Source organism: Eumetopias jubatus, unplaced genomic scaffold (assembly GCF_037043125.1).
Source record: "Eumetopias jubatus isolate StellerSeaLion01/CBP00866 unplaced genomic scaffold, mEumJub1_p1.0 scaffold_6, whole genome shotgun sequence".
Classification (NCBI taxonomy): Eukaryota; Metazoa; Chordata; class Mammalia; order Carnivora; family Otariidae; genus Eumetopias; species Eumetopias jubatus.
In genome coordinates, this window is record NW_028274812.1 from 5,997,943 (window position 1) to 6,013,153 (window position 15,211).

General features: G+C 36.5%; 1 protein-coding gene across 1 annotated transcript in view; it reads right to left on the minus strand.

The window, feature by feature from the left end:
- Positions 1 to 15,211, minus strand: part of PACRG (parkin coregulated) — a 514,366-nt gene that overhangs the window by 210,884 nt on the left and 288,271 nt on the right. Inside the window, exon 3 of the mRNA XM_028103356.1 lies at positions 4,946 to 5,117. Coding sequence (XP_027959157.1) covers positions 4,946 to 5,117 — 172 coding nt within the window. The remainder of the gene's footprint in view (positions 1 to 4,945; positions 5,118 to 15,211) is intronic.

Below are 15,211 nucleotides of genomic sequence, written 5' to 3' on the forward strand. Positions count from 1 at the left end.
AAGTTCCCAAACCAAGACTTTTTTCTTGTGATTAGTGATCATTTCTCCCATTTATCTGTAATCATAACCAATTATTTGGGTTTCCTTTTGTCATCTTACTGGGTTTGTTTTTGTTTTTTGGTTTTTTACATTCTACCTTGGCTTTTTTTTTTAAGTTATTGCCTAACTTAATATTTCATTTTTCTTTCCCTACTACTTCATATGATGACCATCTATTTTAACCCACTAATGGTTACTTTTTAAGGCCTAAAAACTTATCATATTTTTCTAATTATTCACAGCATGAAAGAAGCAACATCTCTTGATACCCTAAATGTAAGATAGAAGATGATCATTCATCTGTTTCTATCAGCTCGTTCCCTACCTTGTTCTCATTCCCAGCATCTTGTGGGAGGATCTGGGGTGTCAAGTGTCATCTTGGCCTTGGTCAGCTTTGCCTTGACCTTGCAGCAGCAGCAGAGCATCAACTGGGGGCTTCTTAGAAATCCAGTCCCCAGATCCATCTCACAGCTGCTGTGTGGGACCTGCATTTCACCAAGCGATTCATATGCACTTGCAGGTGATTCATACACACGCTGAAGTTTGGGACATGGTGCGTTAGAGGCAGGCTGTCCACTTGGATTGGTAAAGACTGTAGATCTTGGAGCTGAAGGTCAGGCAGTGGAAGAAGAACCAGCATCATACTGTCTCAGGGTCAAGAGGTTTACTCTTCTTCCACAGGCAGAAAAAAACACTAATTTAAGTAGCTGTTTGTTGTTTTAAACATGATGCCATGGTTTTTCCGAGAACCAAGGCTTATACCAATTACATCTTTACCTAGAATATTTTTATCGATATAAATTGATCCTCTATACCTGTGAAATTTTTTACATTAAATTCTACCTTTCTACAATTAAAATAACTTCCTTTTTTCTCTTTCATCCCAATATATCACTTATTTTTAAACTAGTCAAGTATTATTTAGTTTTATATACAGTTTTTTTTTTCCACAAACCAATCTGAAAGTTAATTTTCAGGTTAAAGCTAATTTATTTGATTTCATGTTTTTCACCTTATTTTATGCTTTTGACACTTAGCACCTCTTTGCTGTCTGTTCAGCTTTTGTCATTTTAACATGTAGGTTCTGTTTTAACTACTTAGATCTTTTCCATGATTTTGAAGGCTTATACCCAATTTCCTTGGATTTTTAGACACATTACTCCAAAATAATTACTTGAGATTTCATGCAGTTTTGGAACTCTTTTCCATCAACTATTTAAACTTAACTCTAGATTTAGTGGCTTTTAATGTTAACTGCTTTTCACACTACGACATCCTCATTTTGGGGTCCTTAACTTGGCTTTACCTCCTGAGAGTTGGAGCATATTCTCAGTAGCTACTTGTATAAGACAGGTGGACATTTTACTTATGAGTCTTTTTTTTAACAAGTGTTCATGCAGTTTGTTATGTACGTCAGGTCTTCTACTCATGTGCATGGGATGAAACATACCCAAGGTGGTTATCTTCCAGTGCTCATTGTTGTCTGGAATTTACTGTTGGTAAAATTCTTAACCCTGGTTACTTTTATTTCTTTGTGCATAGCATTCCGTCCCCCGACCCCTGTGGGTTTCTGCCTCTGTCTCCTAGATGCTATATCTTCCTGAGTCCTGAGTTTCTATGGGTTTCTTCTGGCTCCTGAACTAAATGTTGTTGAGGTATTCTTTTCCTTTCATTGTTCGAGATATTTCCTTCCTTGTGTGTAGGAGCCTTTTATGAATGGCCCCATGCGGCGGTGTTAGCGTGATTGCTCTTATTGCTACGGAAGACAGAGATTCCCAAACCCAGTGCTTGTGGTTGCTCTTGGCGTCTTTGTCCTCCTGGCCATTACTGGAATCCCTATCTGAGTTTAATATGTAGAGTTTCTAGAGGCTCCTTCCTGGTATTGCTCTGCTGGATTTCGATGCATGTGTGTTTTCCTAACCGGATGGAGTAAATGGAAACCTACATCCCATAGTCCAGAAGGCTGAGAGGGTTCCTCTCATCCTTGCCCTATAAAGTTCTGCTGTTGCTGTCAGCAATCAGTGTTCCATTGTCAACCCTGACTCCTTTATACCAGTATTTTTTGAAGTTTCTGACCCAGGATAACCCAAGAAGGCGGAAATCAAAAAGTGGGAGGAAAGGGAAGCAACTATAACTGTGCCATAAAGCAACACAAATGGAATGAAGTATGAGATGCACACTTTTCTGGTTATTACTGAATGACCTCACTTGGGGTCTTGAAACAAAGAGAAGGAGAAAGGAAAAGTGTCTTCTTACCTGCTTTCCTATTAGAAAGCCTAGAGATACTGAATGTGTGATCAGCCTTGTAATTAGCTGAAGTCAACCCCAGATTCTAGAGGTAAATAGGCAGCTTAGTCCAGTTCTTATCCTTGTAGGGACTTTATGTATTTTGCTTTACTGGTATAGATATTAGTTAGAATTCGAGGAAAACTATTCAAAAACTGCTAGCTGGTGATGGTAAGGTTAATTTTTGCCCTTGGAGAGAGTCAAAATTATACTAATAGTACAGCTTGAAAAATCAGGTACACACGCCTGTTACATGTTATGCCAATTATGTGCATCAGCCTGCTTCCAGATCAATTAGCCTCAATCCAGAATTCACCTGAAAAGATTTAGTTTACGCACGTTATATTTTTTACACTGTGCTGGAACTGTGCAGGATCTTGCATAATCAGTATTCCTTCCTGAGAAAAATTTGACTTTAGTGATGTAAGTAGATTGAGGAGCAAACCAAGTTAGATTCAGGATCAGTATATAATAGTGGAAGCCCAGGAAGGAAAGCAATGATATCTACCAAAATAAATTCTCATTGCCTTTGGAATCTTGAATTATCAAATTCATATATAGTTAATTTTACCTGACAAAACATGTTTACTGAATTCTTAATAATGTTTTCACTTGTGAGCAAATCACCTCTAGTACGTATGTACTGTAAATTTTGTCCTTAGAACACATCACTTCTCTTAACTCATTTAAATATCTTTAAAATACAGATCAAATAAAGTTGAAAATCAATTCACCTTGGTCTGCAATGCTCTACTTTGGTTTGTTTTAACTGTAAATAGTATAATCAAAATATTACTTAGAAACTCTCTTTCCACCTTTCAGTGTTTTCAATGGATATGAGTGAAAAAGTCCTGAGAAGACAGTGATCCTAACAAGAACAGATTCTTCTAAAGAAAAGAACAGACTTCTGGATGTTGCTGCTATTCTGCTGGGTGCAGGAGGCAAAGGATCATGTCCTCTAAAGATAGTTCCTGGGGAGAATGTTCTGGGTCTTTTTATTGGTCAATAAAACTTGTAGGGCATTCTCTATAAAATGTAGCATTTCAGCTAGAATTTAACATATTCAAAAATTGTGAACTGTTAGAATAAATCACATCTGGAAAGGATTTTACTGTCACTCAGTATTATATGTCCTTCCTGAAGTACTTCAAAGATCAGCCCTTCACTCAGCTGATGCATGAGGGGAGAGGAAGCTGCTTTAAAGTGTCCCTTCTCTTCCCATGTTACTTTTCACAGAAGGTAGGCTGTCCTTTTGCTTGGGTTTACTTCTATGTCTTGGTAGAAACCTGGAGTGGTCAGTTATAGATCTCTTACAAAAAAATCTCAGAAACATGAGAGCAAGTTTCAGAGCTGATTTAGTTTAAACAGTGACAGCAGAATGGCCAAAAATCTAGAATTCTAATGATACTTAATTCAAATCAGTAAAAAGGTCACCATAGATAAGATGAAATAATCCAGGTGTAGGAAATGACCCAATGTTGAACTAAAACTAGAACTAAATAGTTCTTGCTTTGGTCAAAGCACATGGCAAGAACAGCTCTCAGACAGTGAGGGTGGGGTTCCCCCAGATCCTAGGAGACACAGGTGTCTGGTCAGTCATGCCAGGAAGTGGTTCACCCTGGACTAGGGAGTGAGGCAGAACTTGTGGTGGGGGAAGAGGCCAAATGCCTAGGGCAGTTGGGAAAGGGTGGGATGTCCCTGCCCAGGAGGTGCTCAGCCCCACCCCTCTGCTTTCCAGCTGCAGCAGCAGTATGGATGGGCAACTCTGGTGCGCACAGAGCCTGGGGTGTGATGGTGGGTGGTGAGGGCCTAGGCCTGGCCATTCCCAACCTGTGGAGAAGCCGGCCATCCCCTCCTGGACCCTTGTCCCCAGATGATGGCTCTATTATAAGGGTCAGCAGCAGCTGTAGAGCGAGATGAGGAGGCTGGACTCAGAGCAACACAAGCAACAGAGCTTGTTCGGGAGTCATTATAGACCGTCTTATTGGCAAATGAAAATCTCAGAAACACTTTGGGAGGGGGCTGCTTTCAGACAACTAGTCCAAAGAGATTCATGCCTGAAGAACCTGGCCATAGAAATAAAGCATTTCATCCTATAAACAAAGAAATAAAGTCAATGCCAGTGTTACTCCAGAATTTCCCCAGGTAACCTATCACAGATAAAAAAAAAATTTCAAATATTTGGTAACATTAATTCTTCTCTATTCAATTTTTTCGTAAAATTATGAATCCTATTACCTAAAAGATCCTAAACATAATTGGGTTTATATGGTAATTTAAAAATTAGGGATGTCATTTGAAAAGAACTTGGAAGTTGGTGGTGTAGAATACAAAGACACTTTACTTCTGCGTGTATAAATTAATGTTAATGCTTGCGTCATTACTGGGAAGCATTTTAAATTAGTATAAAGCCTGTGCAATTTGGTTTATGTGGTGAAGCTTCAGTGCAGTAACAATGGGATAGAGTAGATTTGGGATGTCTGGCCCCGTAAGTCAACCTATAAAATTCCCGCAAAACCTGGGGATAGCCTCAGTCTGTTGTGTTTTATTGCTTAATTAGCGAGTTGTCAAAAAGCAGCACCTTCTAAGCTGAATAATGCTTTTTCACCTGTTCACTTACTTTTTATCGGGATAATGAGCTGTGGAATGACAGGAAGAATCTTGTTCCCCCCGTGTTCCAGCATGTCGTGGATTCCTTGCCGAGCAAAAAACTCGTAGGGAAATGTCATTTCACAGAGCCCATCAAAAAACAGGGGCAGATAATGATGGTAATCCAGCTTCTCAATTTCTACCTGAAAGGAGAGAGAAGAAATGCCATGTGAAGACAACAATGGGGCAAAGCATGGCTGGATCAGCTATGAGGCTGTCACTGACTTAGGAGGAGCACGTTCTTCAGGACTTTGGGAAAACTTTATTAAGCAACTCATCTAATGACCTGAAGTACAGCAGCATGTCTTTATTCCATTAGCAATGGGGCCACAGTCATTGACCTTTACATTTTAACAGATTGGAATAATAAATAATAAATAATCAACATTGATATTTGTTTTGCAGTCCTTTGGTTAGTATTTTACCATTTGGCACAAATGTAATATTGAAAAGCATTCAAGAAGTCCACCGTATGTATGTTGAAAAGACATATGTAAGAACAGAATGAAAAAAAGAAAAAACAGTTGAAGAGAGATTAGCATATGAATTTCCAACAGGAATCTAATAGGGATGGCACACCAGTATATTCTTGCGAAATGTGTCTTTTCGGGACCTAGCAAGTATGAGAGTGAGGGATAAAACAGGATTGTGTGAATGTTCCCTGGATCCTGCAGGATAAGGAGAATGTTGATGCTCTCAAGTCACCTCAAAAAAAATAAAAATATCCCAATCTCTCTTGGCTGCTCCATTGGGGAACAGAAATATATCACTTTTCCATTGCTATATCCTTCACCCTCAATAATGCCTCCATGACTTCTTGTCCTGATCTTCGTAAAAGCATCCAGCAGCAACAGCAAATGGAAACAAAACCTCTGGGGTTGAGAAAAGAGATGTGTTGAGCGCTGCAGGAGATCTGTTCCAGCCTCTAGCCCAGGTCCTTCACTGTCTAGAGTATCCATGACCTGACTTGCTACCTGCAAGGTGACAGAAGTGATGGTGATATCATGAATGGAAAGAAGCCAACAGACTCAGACTGAGGACACAATCCATTTACAGAGCAAAGGATGCATGCAGCGTTTCCAGGGGGAGGTGCAAATTCCCCAGGTCTTCAAGTCCTTATGAATGCACCCAGCTTTGAATTACCACCTTATAATTAAATGAGGAGCCCATCAAGACCTCAGAGAAACTGCCTTTTACATTAGGAAGTTCTTATACCTTCTAGCTCTCTCTCAGCTTTTTGGAGTCTCTAGCCACATGTCTGCCTGTCCCCGGGGATGAGTAACTGGTAACACCCCCAGCACATCCCCAAGTGTCTACTGTAGATTGAATCAAATGTCCTGCAGTTCCCCAAGAAGGAGGTCTGTCTCCAGTCTGCTCATGGACTACCCAGCCAACTAAGGAAGTAAACAGTCAAGAGTTGAATGTTTAGATGTCCTCTTGGAATTGGAGCTTGGAAAATGAGTCCCAGAGGGAGGTATACATGGACATCAATTTCATTTTATATTCCTTTTACATTCATAAAATTTACTTTGTTCATAGTAACATTTTATGGAATATATATCCAATGCCAGCCTTCAAGGATTATTGTGTATTTGAAGACATTTTAGAACACCATTTTGTACAACTGTTTTGTTCATTCCTCATGACAACTAAAAGGTATTGCTACATCATTCAGCTCCAAAACGTACAGTGTTACTATCAGTTTTACCTTGTAGCCTAACTTCATAATATAAATGTCATCTGTATTATATTTTTTCTATATTATTGATGTTTTTCTAATTCTTTTAGCCCACTGTCACATTTGTACATATGTGTCCTATAAATAGCAAATTATTAAATTTTGTATTTTAATGTGATCTAGGACTTTTTAATACTTTCAGTCACTCACATTTATCACAATGTCTATTTTGACTTCTGTCATCTTATTTTTTGGCCCCTGGTTGTGTTTTACATTTACTTTTTCCTTTCTATTTTGCAGTTTGTTTTTTTTTTAACGTAGATCACTTTTTGGGGGGGCAGTGATTTGAAAAATAAGAAAGCCTATTTAAATATTTTATTGCTGCTATCTCATGCCTTTCTCAAACATTTAAAAATGAATTTAGGTCACTTGGAGAAGCAAATTAAAAATCTCCTACTAAGACGGCTGACATGCCATTTTTTTCCTTGGAATTCCATTGATTTGTTTCTTTGTGTGGTTTGGGGAAACAATACTAAGAACATCCACAACAGCAGCAGTAAAAAAATGCCATGTTTATGATACCAGACACTATTGTAAATACTTAGGTGTATTAGTTCATTTCATTCCTCATGACAACTCTAAAAGGTGGGTGTTATGAGTATCTCCATTCTCCATATGGAGAAACTGAGGCACTAAGAGGTTCAGTAGCTTGCCTAAGGTCTCCAGCTAGAGAGAGGCATTGCTGGGATCTGAACCCAAGCTGTCTGGCTGCAGGATGTGATACTGTCTCTCAGGCTATGTTGTTAGGCACATAGAGGTTCAGCCTTATTATAATCTCCTGGTGACTGTTCCATTTAACCTCATGTCTCCATCCCTGTTATCATTAGTAATGCAGGGTGTCCTAGTCTACTCAAATACCAACATTGTTTTCTACAACTTTGCATACTCTACAAATAAAATGCTATGTCTTCCCCATTAGGACTACAGTGATTATTTACATTTCATGAATTTTATGAGTATTTTAACAATCAGAATGGCTTGCTTCTTGGTGCTTCTATTCACCCTCATTTCACTACAAATCATTTAGGGATTAATTTGCTATTGTTTATTTTTAAAACTTTAGAAGGAAAAGTTTCTGGTTTTCATAGCATCATCAAAAACAAACATTAATGTATGTCCATAAGTAATATATTGATCATAACACAAGGTCTTTTTTCAAAAATCTAGATATTGAGAATAATTCAAGATTAAAACTAAAATTTAAAGAAAAGTAAGGAGATCCCTTATTTGTCTTTGTGCATGTATTTGTCACATGGTGACGATTATCCTTTAGAATTCTTCTAAATCGGGCGCCTGGGTGGCTCAGTTTGTTAAGCAACTGCCTTCGGCTCAGGTTATGATCCTGGAGTCCTGGGATCGAGTCCCGCATCGGGCTCCCTGCTCAGCGGGGAGTCTGCTTCTCCCTCTGACCCTCTTCCCTCTCGTGCTATCTCTCATTCTCTCTCTCTCTCAAATAAATAAATAAAATCTTAAAAAAAAAAAGAATTCCTCTAAATCAATGTGTTTTTTTTTTTTGTTCATTTAGACTTACAAAAGGTCATTTTTGCTGTTTATTCAGCAATAAACTTCAGTTATACAAATCATTTTGCTCTTAGGATAACTTGTTTTAATGACATATTACACTTTATATTTCTTTAGTATTACTATAAAAATAGTTTTCAAACTTTTGTAAAATTTGGGAACCTTTCTTTGAAGTTTATGCAAGAAATCCAGAATTAAAAGAAATCTCTTTGAAGTAGGACACAGAACAAGGACCATTTTAGATACATCAGATAAAATTACACAGTAACATACTGATTGATGACCACTTGGATGTTAACTCCAGAAACATCAAGTAGTTTTACTCACAGAATCTCTCTCTTTTTAAAATTTATGTTTTATAACTTTTTAAAGATCACACAGTGCTCACAAGTTATCTCTAAATCTTACAGTGACCTTTGGTCAAAAGCAATAAAATTCTAACTTTACCCGGAATATCATATATAACTTTTTATCCCCATAACAAATGTGTAAGGTAGTAATGCTATACTGAAAGGTCAGAAACACAATGAGGTTAATGATTTTCATTAAAAACTCAAATTAGAAACTTACTCTTACATTTTCCATAACTTTGCTTCAATTAGCAAATACAATATAACTGGAAATATCTGTTATCGTAGGAACCAAAGATCTTGCTTAGAATCACAAATTAATCTGAAAAAGTATAATTATCTATTAATATATTATGACTTCATTTGGACTTACTATGGCATTTATAAAATAAAGCCTCAGCCCCACTGTTCTTCCTTGAGGAAGCTGGTGAGTTACTGCAAGAGGGCTTACAAATTATATAGGCATTAAGCACTGTCTGTGGATAGTGTGTGTAACATATTTCAAACATGGATGTACTTTTATTTTTCAAATGCATGTAGATGTGGTTATGATAAATAACTTAAAAAATGTCATTTTAAGCTTTTTCAATGATACTGAATATATAGGTAAAATTATGTACTAATGCATGAAATTTTTGATGCAAAGACTTTTGAGCATGAAAAATGCTCTTTAATGTCAAAAAGGAGACGTCACACAGGACGGAAGACAAGACTAATGTGATCCTTAGACTGCTACAAAGCCTAAAAAATACCAAAACGTGTTCAATGCAAAGTCGATGTCAGGAAATCCTCAGAGGCTAGAGATAAAGACAAAATCCAGAGTCACCGAGGTGGTGCCATTTGACTTAAGAGAGTAGCAGACACAGATCAGATCTCACGGTTGGGACTGAGGTTTTAATGTCTCCAGAGTCCAGGAGAACAGGGCATTTAGCAAGAGAAGGGGCTAAGCTGAGACTCTTGCGTAGGACTGGGGCCCTACAAGGGTTGCCCCACCTTGGAAAGGGAACCAGAAAGTCTCTCCTTGAGTTTGTAGAGACAAAGAAAACTTGTGGAAAGAGAAAGAGAGCATGTGACAAAGCTCTTAATGGGAAAGATCTCTTTTGAGAAACAGAAACCCAAGTAGAAATCTAAAGTAAAAAAAAAAATTTAAAAATTTATATATATATGTGTATATGTGTGTGTATATATATATATATATATATAAATTATATATATATATGTTCCCATTTCCCAGACCATGGAAAGGAAACTTCTGGGACCCAGACAAAGCAAATGGAAAGTGTTAATACTCCCATGAGCTCATGGGAGTATTAGGGCTGCCATAGAAAATGCAACCCCATCTAAAACTTACCACCGTCATGGTGATGGAACCACCATAAGAAAGACTAAATAGACCAGTGAGCATGGTAATGAGTTCTGGAACTACAACTAGAAATTACAGAATAAAATCTGAAAAGAATTTTTTAAAGTGGGGGCACCTGGGTGACTCAGGAGGTTGAGCATCTGCCTTCAGCTAGTGTCATGATCTTGTAGTCCTGGGATCAAGCCCCAGGTCAGTCTCCCTGCTCAGCAGGGTGTCTGCTTCTTCCTCTCCCTCTGCCCCTCCCCCTGCTTGTGCACGCTCTCTCTCTCTCTCTCTCTCTCTCTCAAATAAATAAAATCTTTTAAAAAACAAGAATTTTTAAAAGTGCTTAAAACATAGAATATTTTTAGAAAAGGACTAAATAAAATTTCCAAAGGATATAGAGCAGCATTAACTTCAGAATCCAGTCGTTGGATAATAGATTGACCACAGACAAAAAGAGAAGGAGGGGCCTGGGTCACAGAACCTGGAAAGCCAATGCAGAGGTAGCACCAGAAAGCCCCCATCTGACTTGCTCCCCATGCGACCCCAGGGAGTTCCAGAGAGACAGGGAAAGGAGGTATTTGGAGAAATCACAACTGAGGAAAGATGTGAATCTTCAGACTGAAGACACAAATCTGGACACTTCAGAAAAACGATAGAACTCCAGAGTCAAGGAAAAGATTTAAAAGCAACTAGAAACAAAAGATAGATGACATATAAAGGATCAAAACTGGGCTTGAAATTACACTTCTCATTAACAAAATAGAGGCCACAAGATGGTAAACACCCCTCGACGCGTTAAAGGAACAATAATGATTATTCTTCAGTGCCATACTCAGCTAAACTGGCATGCAAGATAAAGACAAACTAAATGTATTTGACCAAGATGGAGATTTTTTGTTTGTTTTTTCAACCCAGAGATCATCATCCTCACTGAAGGATAAAATGTACTATCTAAGCTGAACAAAGGACAGAGAAATGAGATGCAAGAGATAACAGTAAATAAACTGAATAAGACCAAACAACGCATTGACTATAAATTTTTTTTAAATCATCAATTATGATGAGGTTACAAAGTGAAGTCGTAATACTAGAAAGGAAAAGTAGAGAAAATGACAGGAAAGTGATCTGAGTCAAAGTAAGTTCCTTGCATTGATAGGGATGAAAATAAAATTATTGGTTAACTTCAAAATTAATTAAATATATTAAAGTGCAAGAATACCAGTCAATAGAATAGAAACAGAATTAACTTCCAAGAGAACAGAATATAGTAGAGGGAGTGGATAAAGCTCTATTGACCTAACAGAAGGCTAGTCAAACATCCCAGCTGGATGTTTGGAAAACAGAAAAACACATGGAGAGGAGAAAATATGTAGGATGAACCCAAATATGTAAGTAATCATCTTAAGTATAAATTATCTTATTCTCTTAAGAAATTGTTAAGAAAAAATATACTTCAGTTATAAATTTGTTTATAAGAATCACATTCAAAATACAGAGAAAAATGAAAAATAAAAAGGTATGGTTAAAAGAAATAATAAATATGATATAGGATAAATTCCTGGAATAAAAACTGCTTTCTCAAAGGGTATATATTTTTATATATTTACAATTTTGACAGAAATTGCCAAATGGTGCTTCACGGGATGGCATTAAATTATATTTTCATCAACAATAAATGACAGTAGCTGTTTTCCATTGTTTATTCGAAGAAAACGCTATCAGTTTGATTTTTGACAATATTATAGGTAAATATTCTTTCAGTGTTGTTTTAAGTTCCACTTCTCTTACTGTGAGAATAATAGCCTTTTAAAGATATTTTTGAAAGCCATTTATATATCCTTTTCTATGAGTTGTATTTTCATATCCTTTGCCATTTTTTTGGTACCCACTGACATTTGTTTTCTTTTCTCTCTCTTTTTTGAGCCTTTTTTTCCCCACCAAATTCATTTTTTCTTAAATTCCATTAGCCAACTTATGGTACATCATTAGTTTCAGATGTAGTGTTCAATAAATGAGCTCTTTTATGTTAGGGAGATTCAACTTTTGTATGTTACGTCCATAACATTCAAACATTTGGAAACGTAACATTTCAAAAAATTGTTTTTGCCATGCAGACTTTTGTTTTAGAATTCATTAACCTTTTGTGAGGTCCTGAATTTTGAGTCATCATTAAAAAGATTTTTCCCCCAGCATTATAATAAGGGGTATGTGCACCCCAATGTTTATAGCAGCAATGTCCACAATAGCCAAACTATGGAAAGAGCCAATATGTCCATTGACGGATGAATGGATAAAGAAGATGTGGTATATATATATGCAATGGAATATTATGCAGCCATCAAAAAAAAACCCAAAAATGAAATCTTGCCATTTGCAATGACATGGATGGAACTAGAGGGTATTATGCTAAGCGAAATAAGTCAATCAGAGAAAGGCATGTATCATATGATCTCACTGATATGAGGAATTCTTAATCTCAGGAAACAACCTGAGGGTTGCTGGAGTGGTGGTGGGGTGTGAGTTGTATAGGACTGTTGAATCACAGACCTGTACCTCTGAAACAAATAATACATTATATGTTAAAAAAAAAAAAAAGAAGATAGTAAGAAGGGAAAAACGAAGTGGGGGGAATCGGAGGGGGAGACGAACCATGAGAGACTATGGACTCTGAGAAACAAACTGAGGGTTCTAGAGGGGAAGGGGGTGGAGGGATGGGTTAGCCTGGTGATGGGTATTAAAGAGGGCACGGATTGAGTGGAGCACTGGGTGTTATGCGCAAACAATGAATCATGGAACACTACATCAAAAACTAATGATGTAATGTATGGTGATTAGCATAATAAAATAAAATTAGAAAAACAGAATATATCTCAAAACAAGATATATTAAAGGTGTTTATTCAATAAATCACGTCCAAATAAAAAAAAATTTTGTCATCATACATTACAAAATTATATGAAAATTCAACTGCTCAGGCTGAAAGATCTCTCCATATTCAAGCACAAAATCTTGTAATAATTTAATGACTATTATTGTAATAATTAAATAAACAGCATTTTCAGCCTGAAAAAAAAGATTTTTTCCCCATTTTGTAGCAGAATAGAAACAATTTATAATGGTTTATTCTAGTATTTTTATGATTTCTTTATATTGAAATCATGAATCCATTTGTAACTTTTCTTGGTGTAAGTGGAGAGACTTTCTTCCAACTGTAACTCTCCACAAGGTTACCAATTTAGACAAGTTTTAGACATAAGGTCTACTTAATGGACCTATATAAAACCTTGCATTCAATAATTAGATAAAACATTTTTTACAAGCGTACAAGGGACAGCTTAGAAAACTGAATAGTAGTAAGACACAAAGTAAGTTTCAAGAAATTCCAAAGTATGACATATGCCTTACATTTTCTGAAGAAAAGGATAGGCAAACTTTTAATCTCTACACATTTGGAAATTTAAAAACACTTTTAAATCACTCAGACCAAAGAGAAAATCCTTATAGAAATAATAACATGTTAAAATTGAATCACAGTGAAATCACCTAACCTTAAAAAATAGAAAAATGCCCATCTGTAAAGACTTCTTAAGAACAGAAAAAGAAGGAAACGGATACAACTTGCTATCGGAGGCCAGCATAACCTTGCCACAATGATCAGGCCAATCTCACTGAATCAAAATAAAGTACTAGGCAAATTGAGTTCAGTGGCATGTTCAAAATTATGGCCAAGTGGGCTGTATTGCAGAAATAACCAGGATACTTCAATATCATGTTTAAATTTTTAGATCAAAGGAGGAAAAATGAGATCATCTTAGATGCAGATAAAGCATTTGATGAAATCATTAAAAAATAAAAGCTCTAAGGAAAAACCTACAGCAAATATCATACTTCATGGAGAAACTTTAGGAACATTCTCATTATGGAGAAAGCCACAGAAAGGAGGCATGGAGACTGGTGTCATCATTTCAACATTGTACTGGAGGTTCTAGCTAATGAGGAAAGTAAAATATGTATGAATATTGGCAAAGAAGAAACAAAACTCTCGTTATTTGAGGATGATATAGCTATCTACATAGAATGCCCAGAGAATCTACAAACAAGTGTAATTAGTAAGGGAGTTCAGGAAAATTGCTGCATAGAAGATCAGCACACTAAAAATAATAGCATTTCCATATGCCACTAAAAAGTACATAGGAAATACTTTTTAAAATATTCACAATAGCAAGAAATGAAGCAAAACAAACCCTTTAAGATAAAGAGTAATAAAACTAACAGTCAATGCATAAGACTTTATGGAGACAATGACAAAGTATTATTGACAAGCAAAATGGAGGACGGGCACAGTGTTCTATGAACAAATGAATATATTGGCTATACTCATGGATGGGCAAACTCAAACTCAAAGTTGGTGAGTCTGTCCAATTTAATCTATAAAGATCGGAGAGTCTTAGTGACATGTTGGGACCACATTCCAAGCAGTGGCAGAGTGAGGATCAGAGCCTGGTGCTTCTCTCCTTTGACCTGCTCACCTTTTTTCACTATCATGATGGCTTGTTGTTTCATTACGAATATTGAAGGTTCTGTCTAGCTGGCAGGTATTAATTACTGAGTAACAAATCTGGACTTGAGAGTGTATAATCAAGTTATTTTATGGAATAACCTTATTTTAAGTTTCTGTCAAAACTGCTAACAAGACAGCTAAAGGTCAGTTGTAAGCAGATCTCGAATTTATGCACACTTAACCTTTATTATCCAGGGATGGTATGTTCCTAACTGCAGCAGTCAATGAGTGATACTTTCAAGTGTAATAAATAAAAAATAATCCCTTGTTCTGTAGCTTTGAACATTCCCACCTTCTGTCACCTGTCATAAAGTTAAAGGAATTTCCTAAAAATTTTAAGATTAGTATTTTTTAAAACCAAGAGTGCATAAAAGGAGCAAAATACGTATTAATATAGAAGTTTCTCTTTCCTTTATCACATCTCTATGTAATACTAAAAATAGTATAATTTTGTCACAGGTAGAGAGAAGGTACTTTTATTTTGGGATAACGAGTGTTAACCAAATAGAGAAGCAAGAAATGTGTGGTAGACTTGAAAAGTCCTGCAGATTTAGGAGTTGCGACAGAGTTAAAAACAGATCATTTGTGGCTTTTACCACTGGTATTAATTGCAAAACATGGCATTAATTTACAAAAACTCTCCTCGAACTAGATAATGCCCTGCGAACTTCAATGCACTCAACCAAATCAGTAGAATTAAGGAGGATTGGAAAGGATTA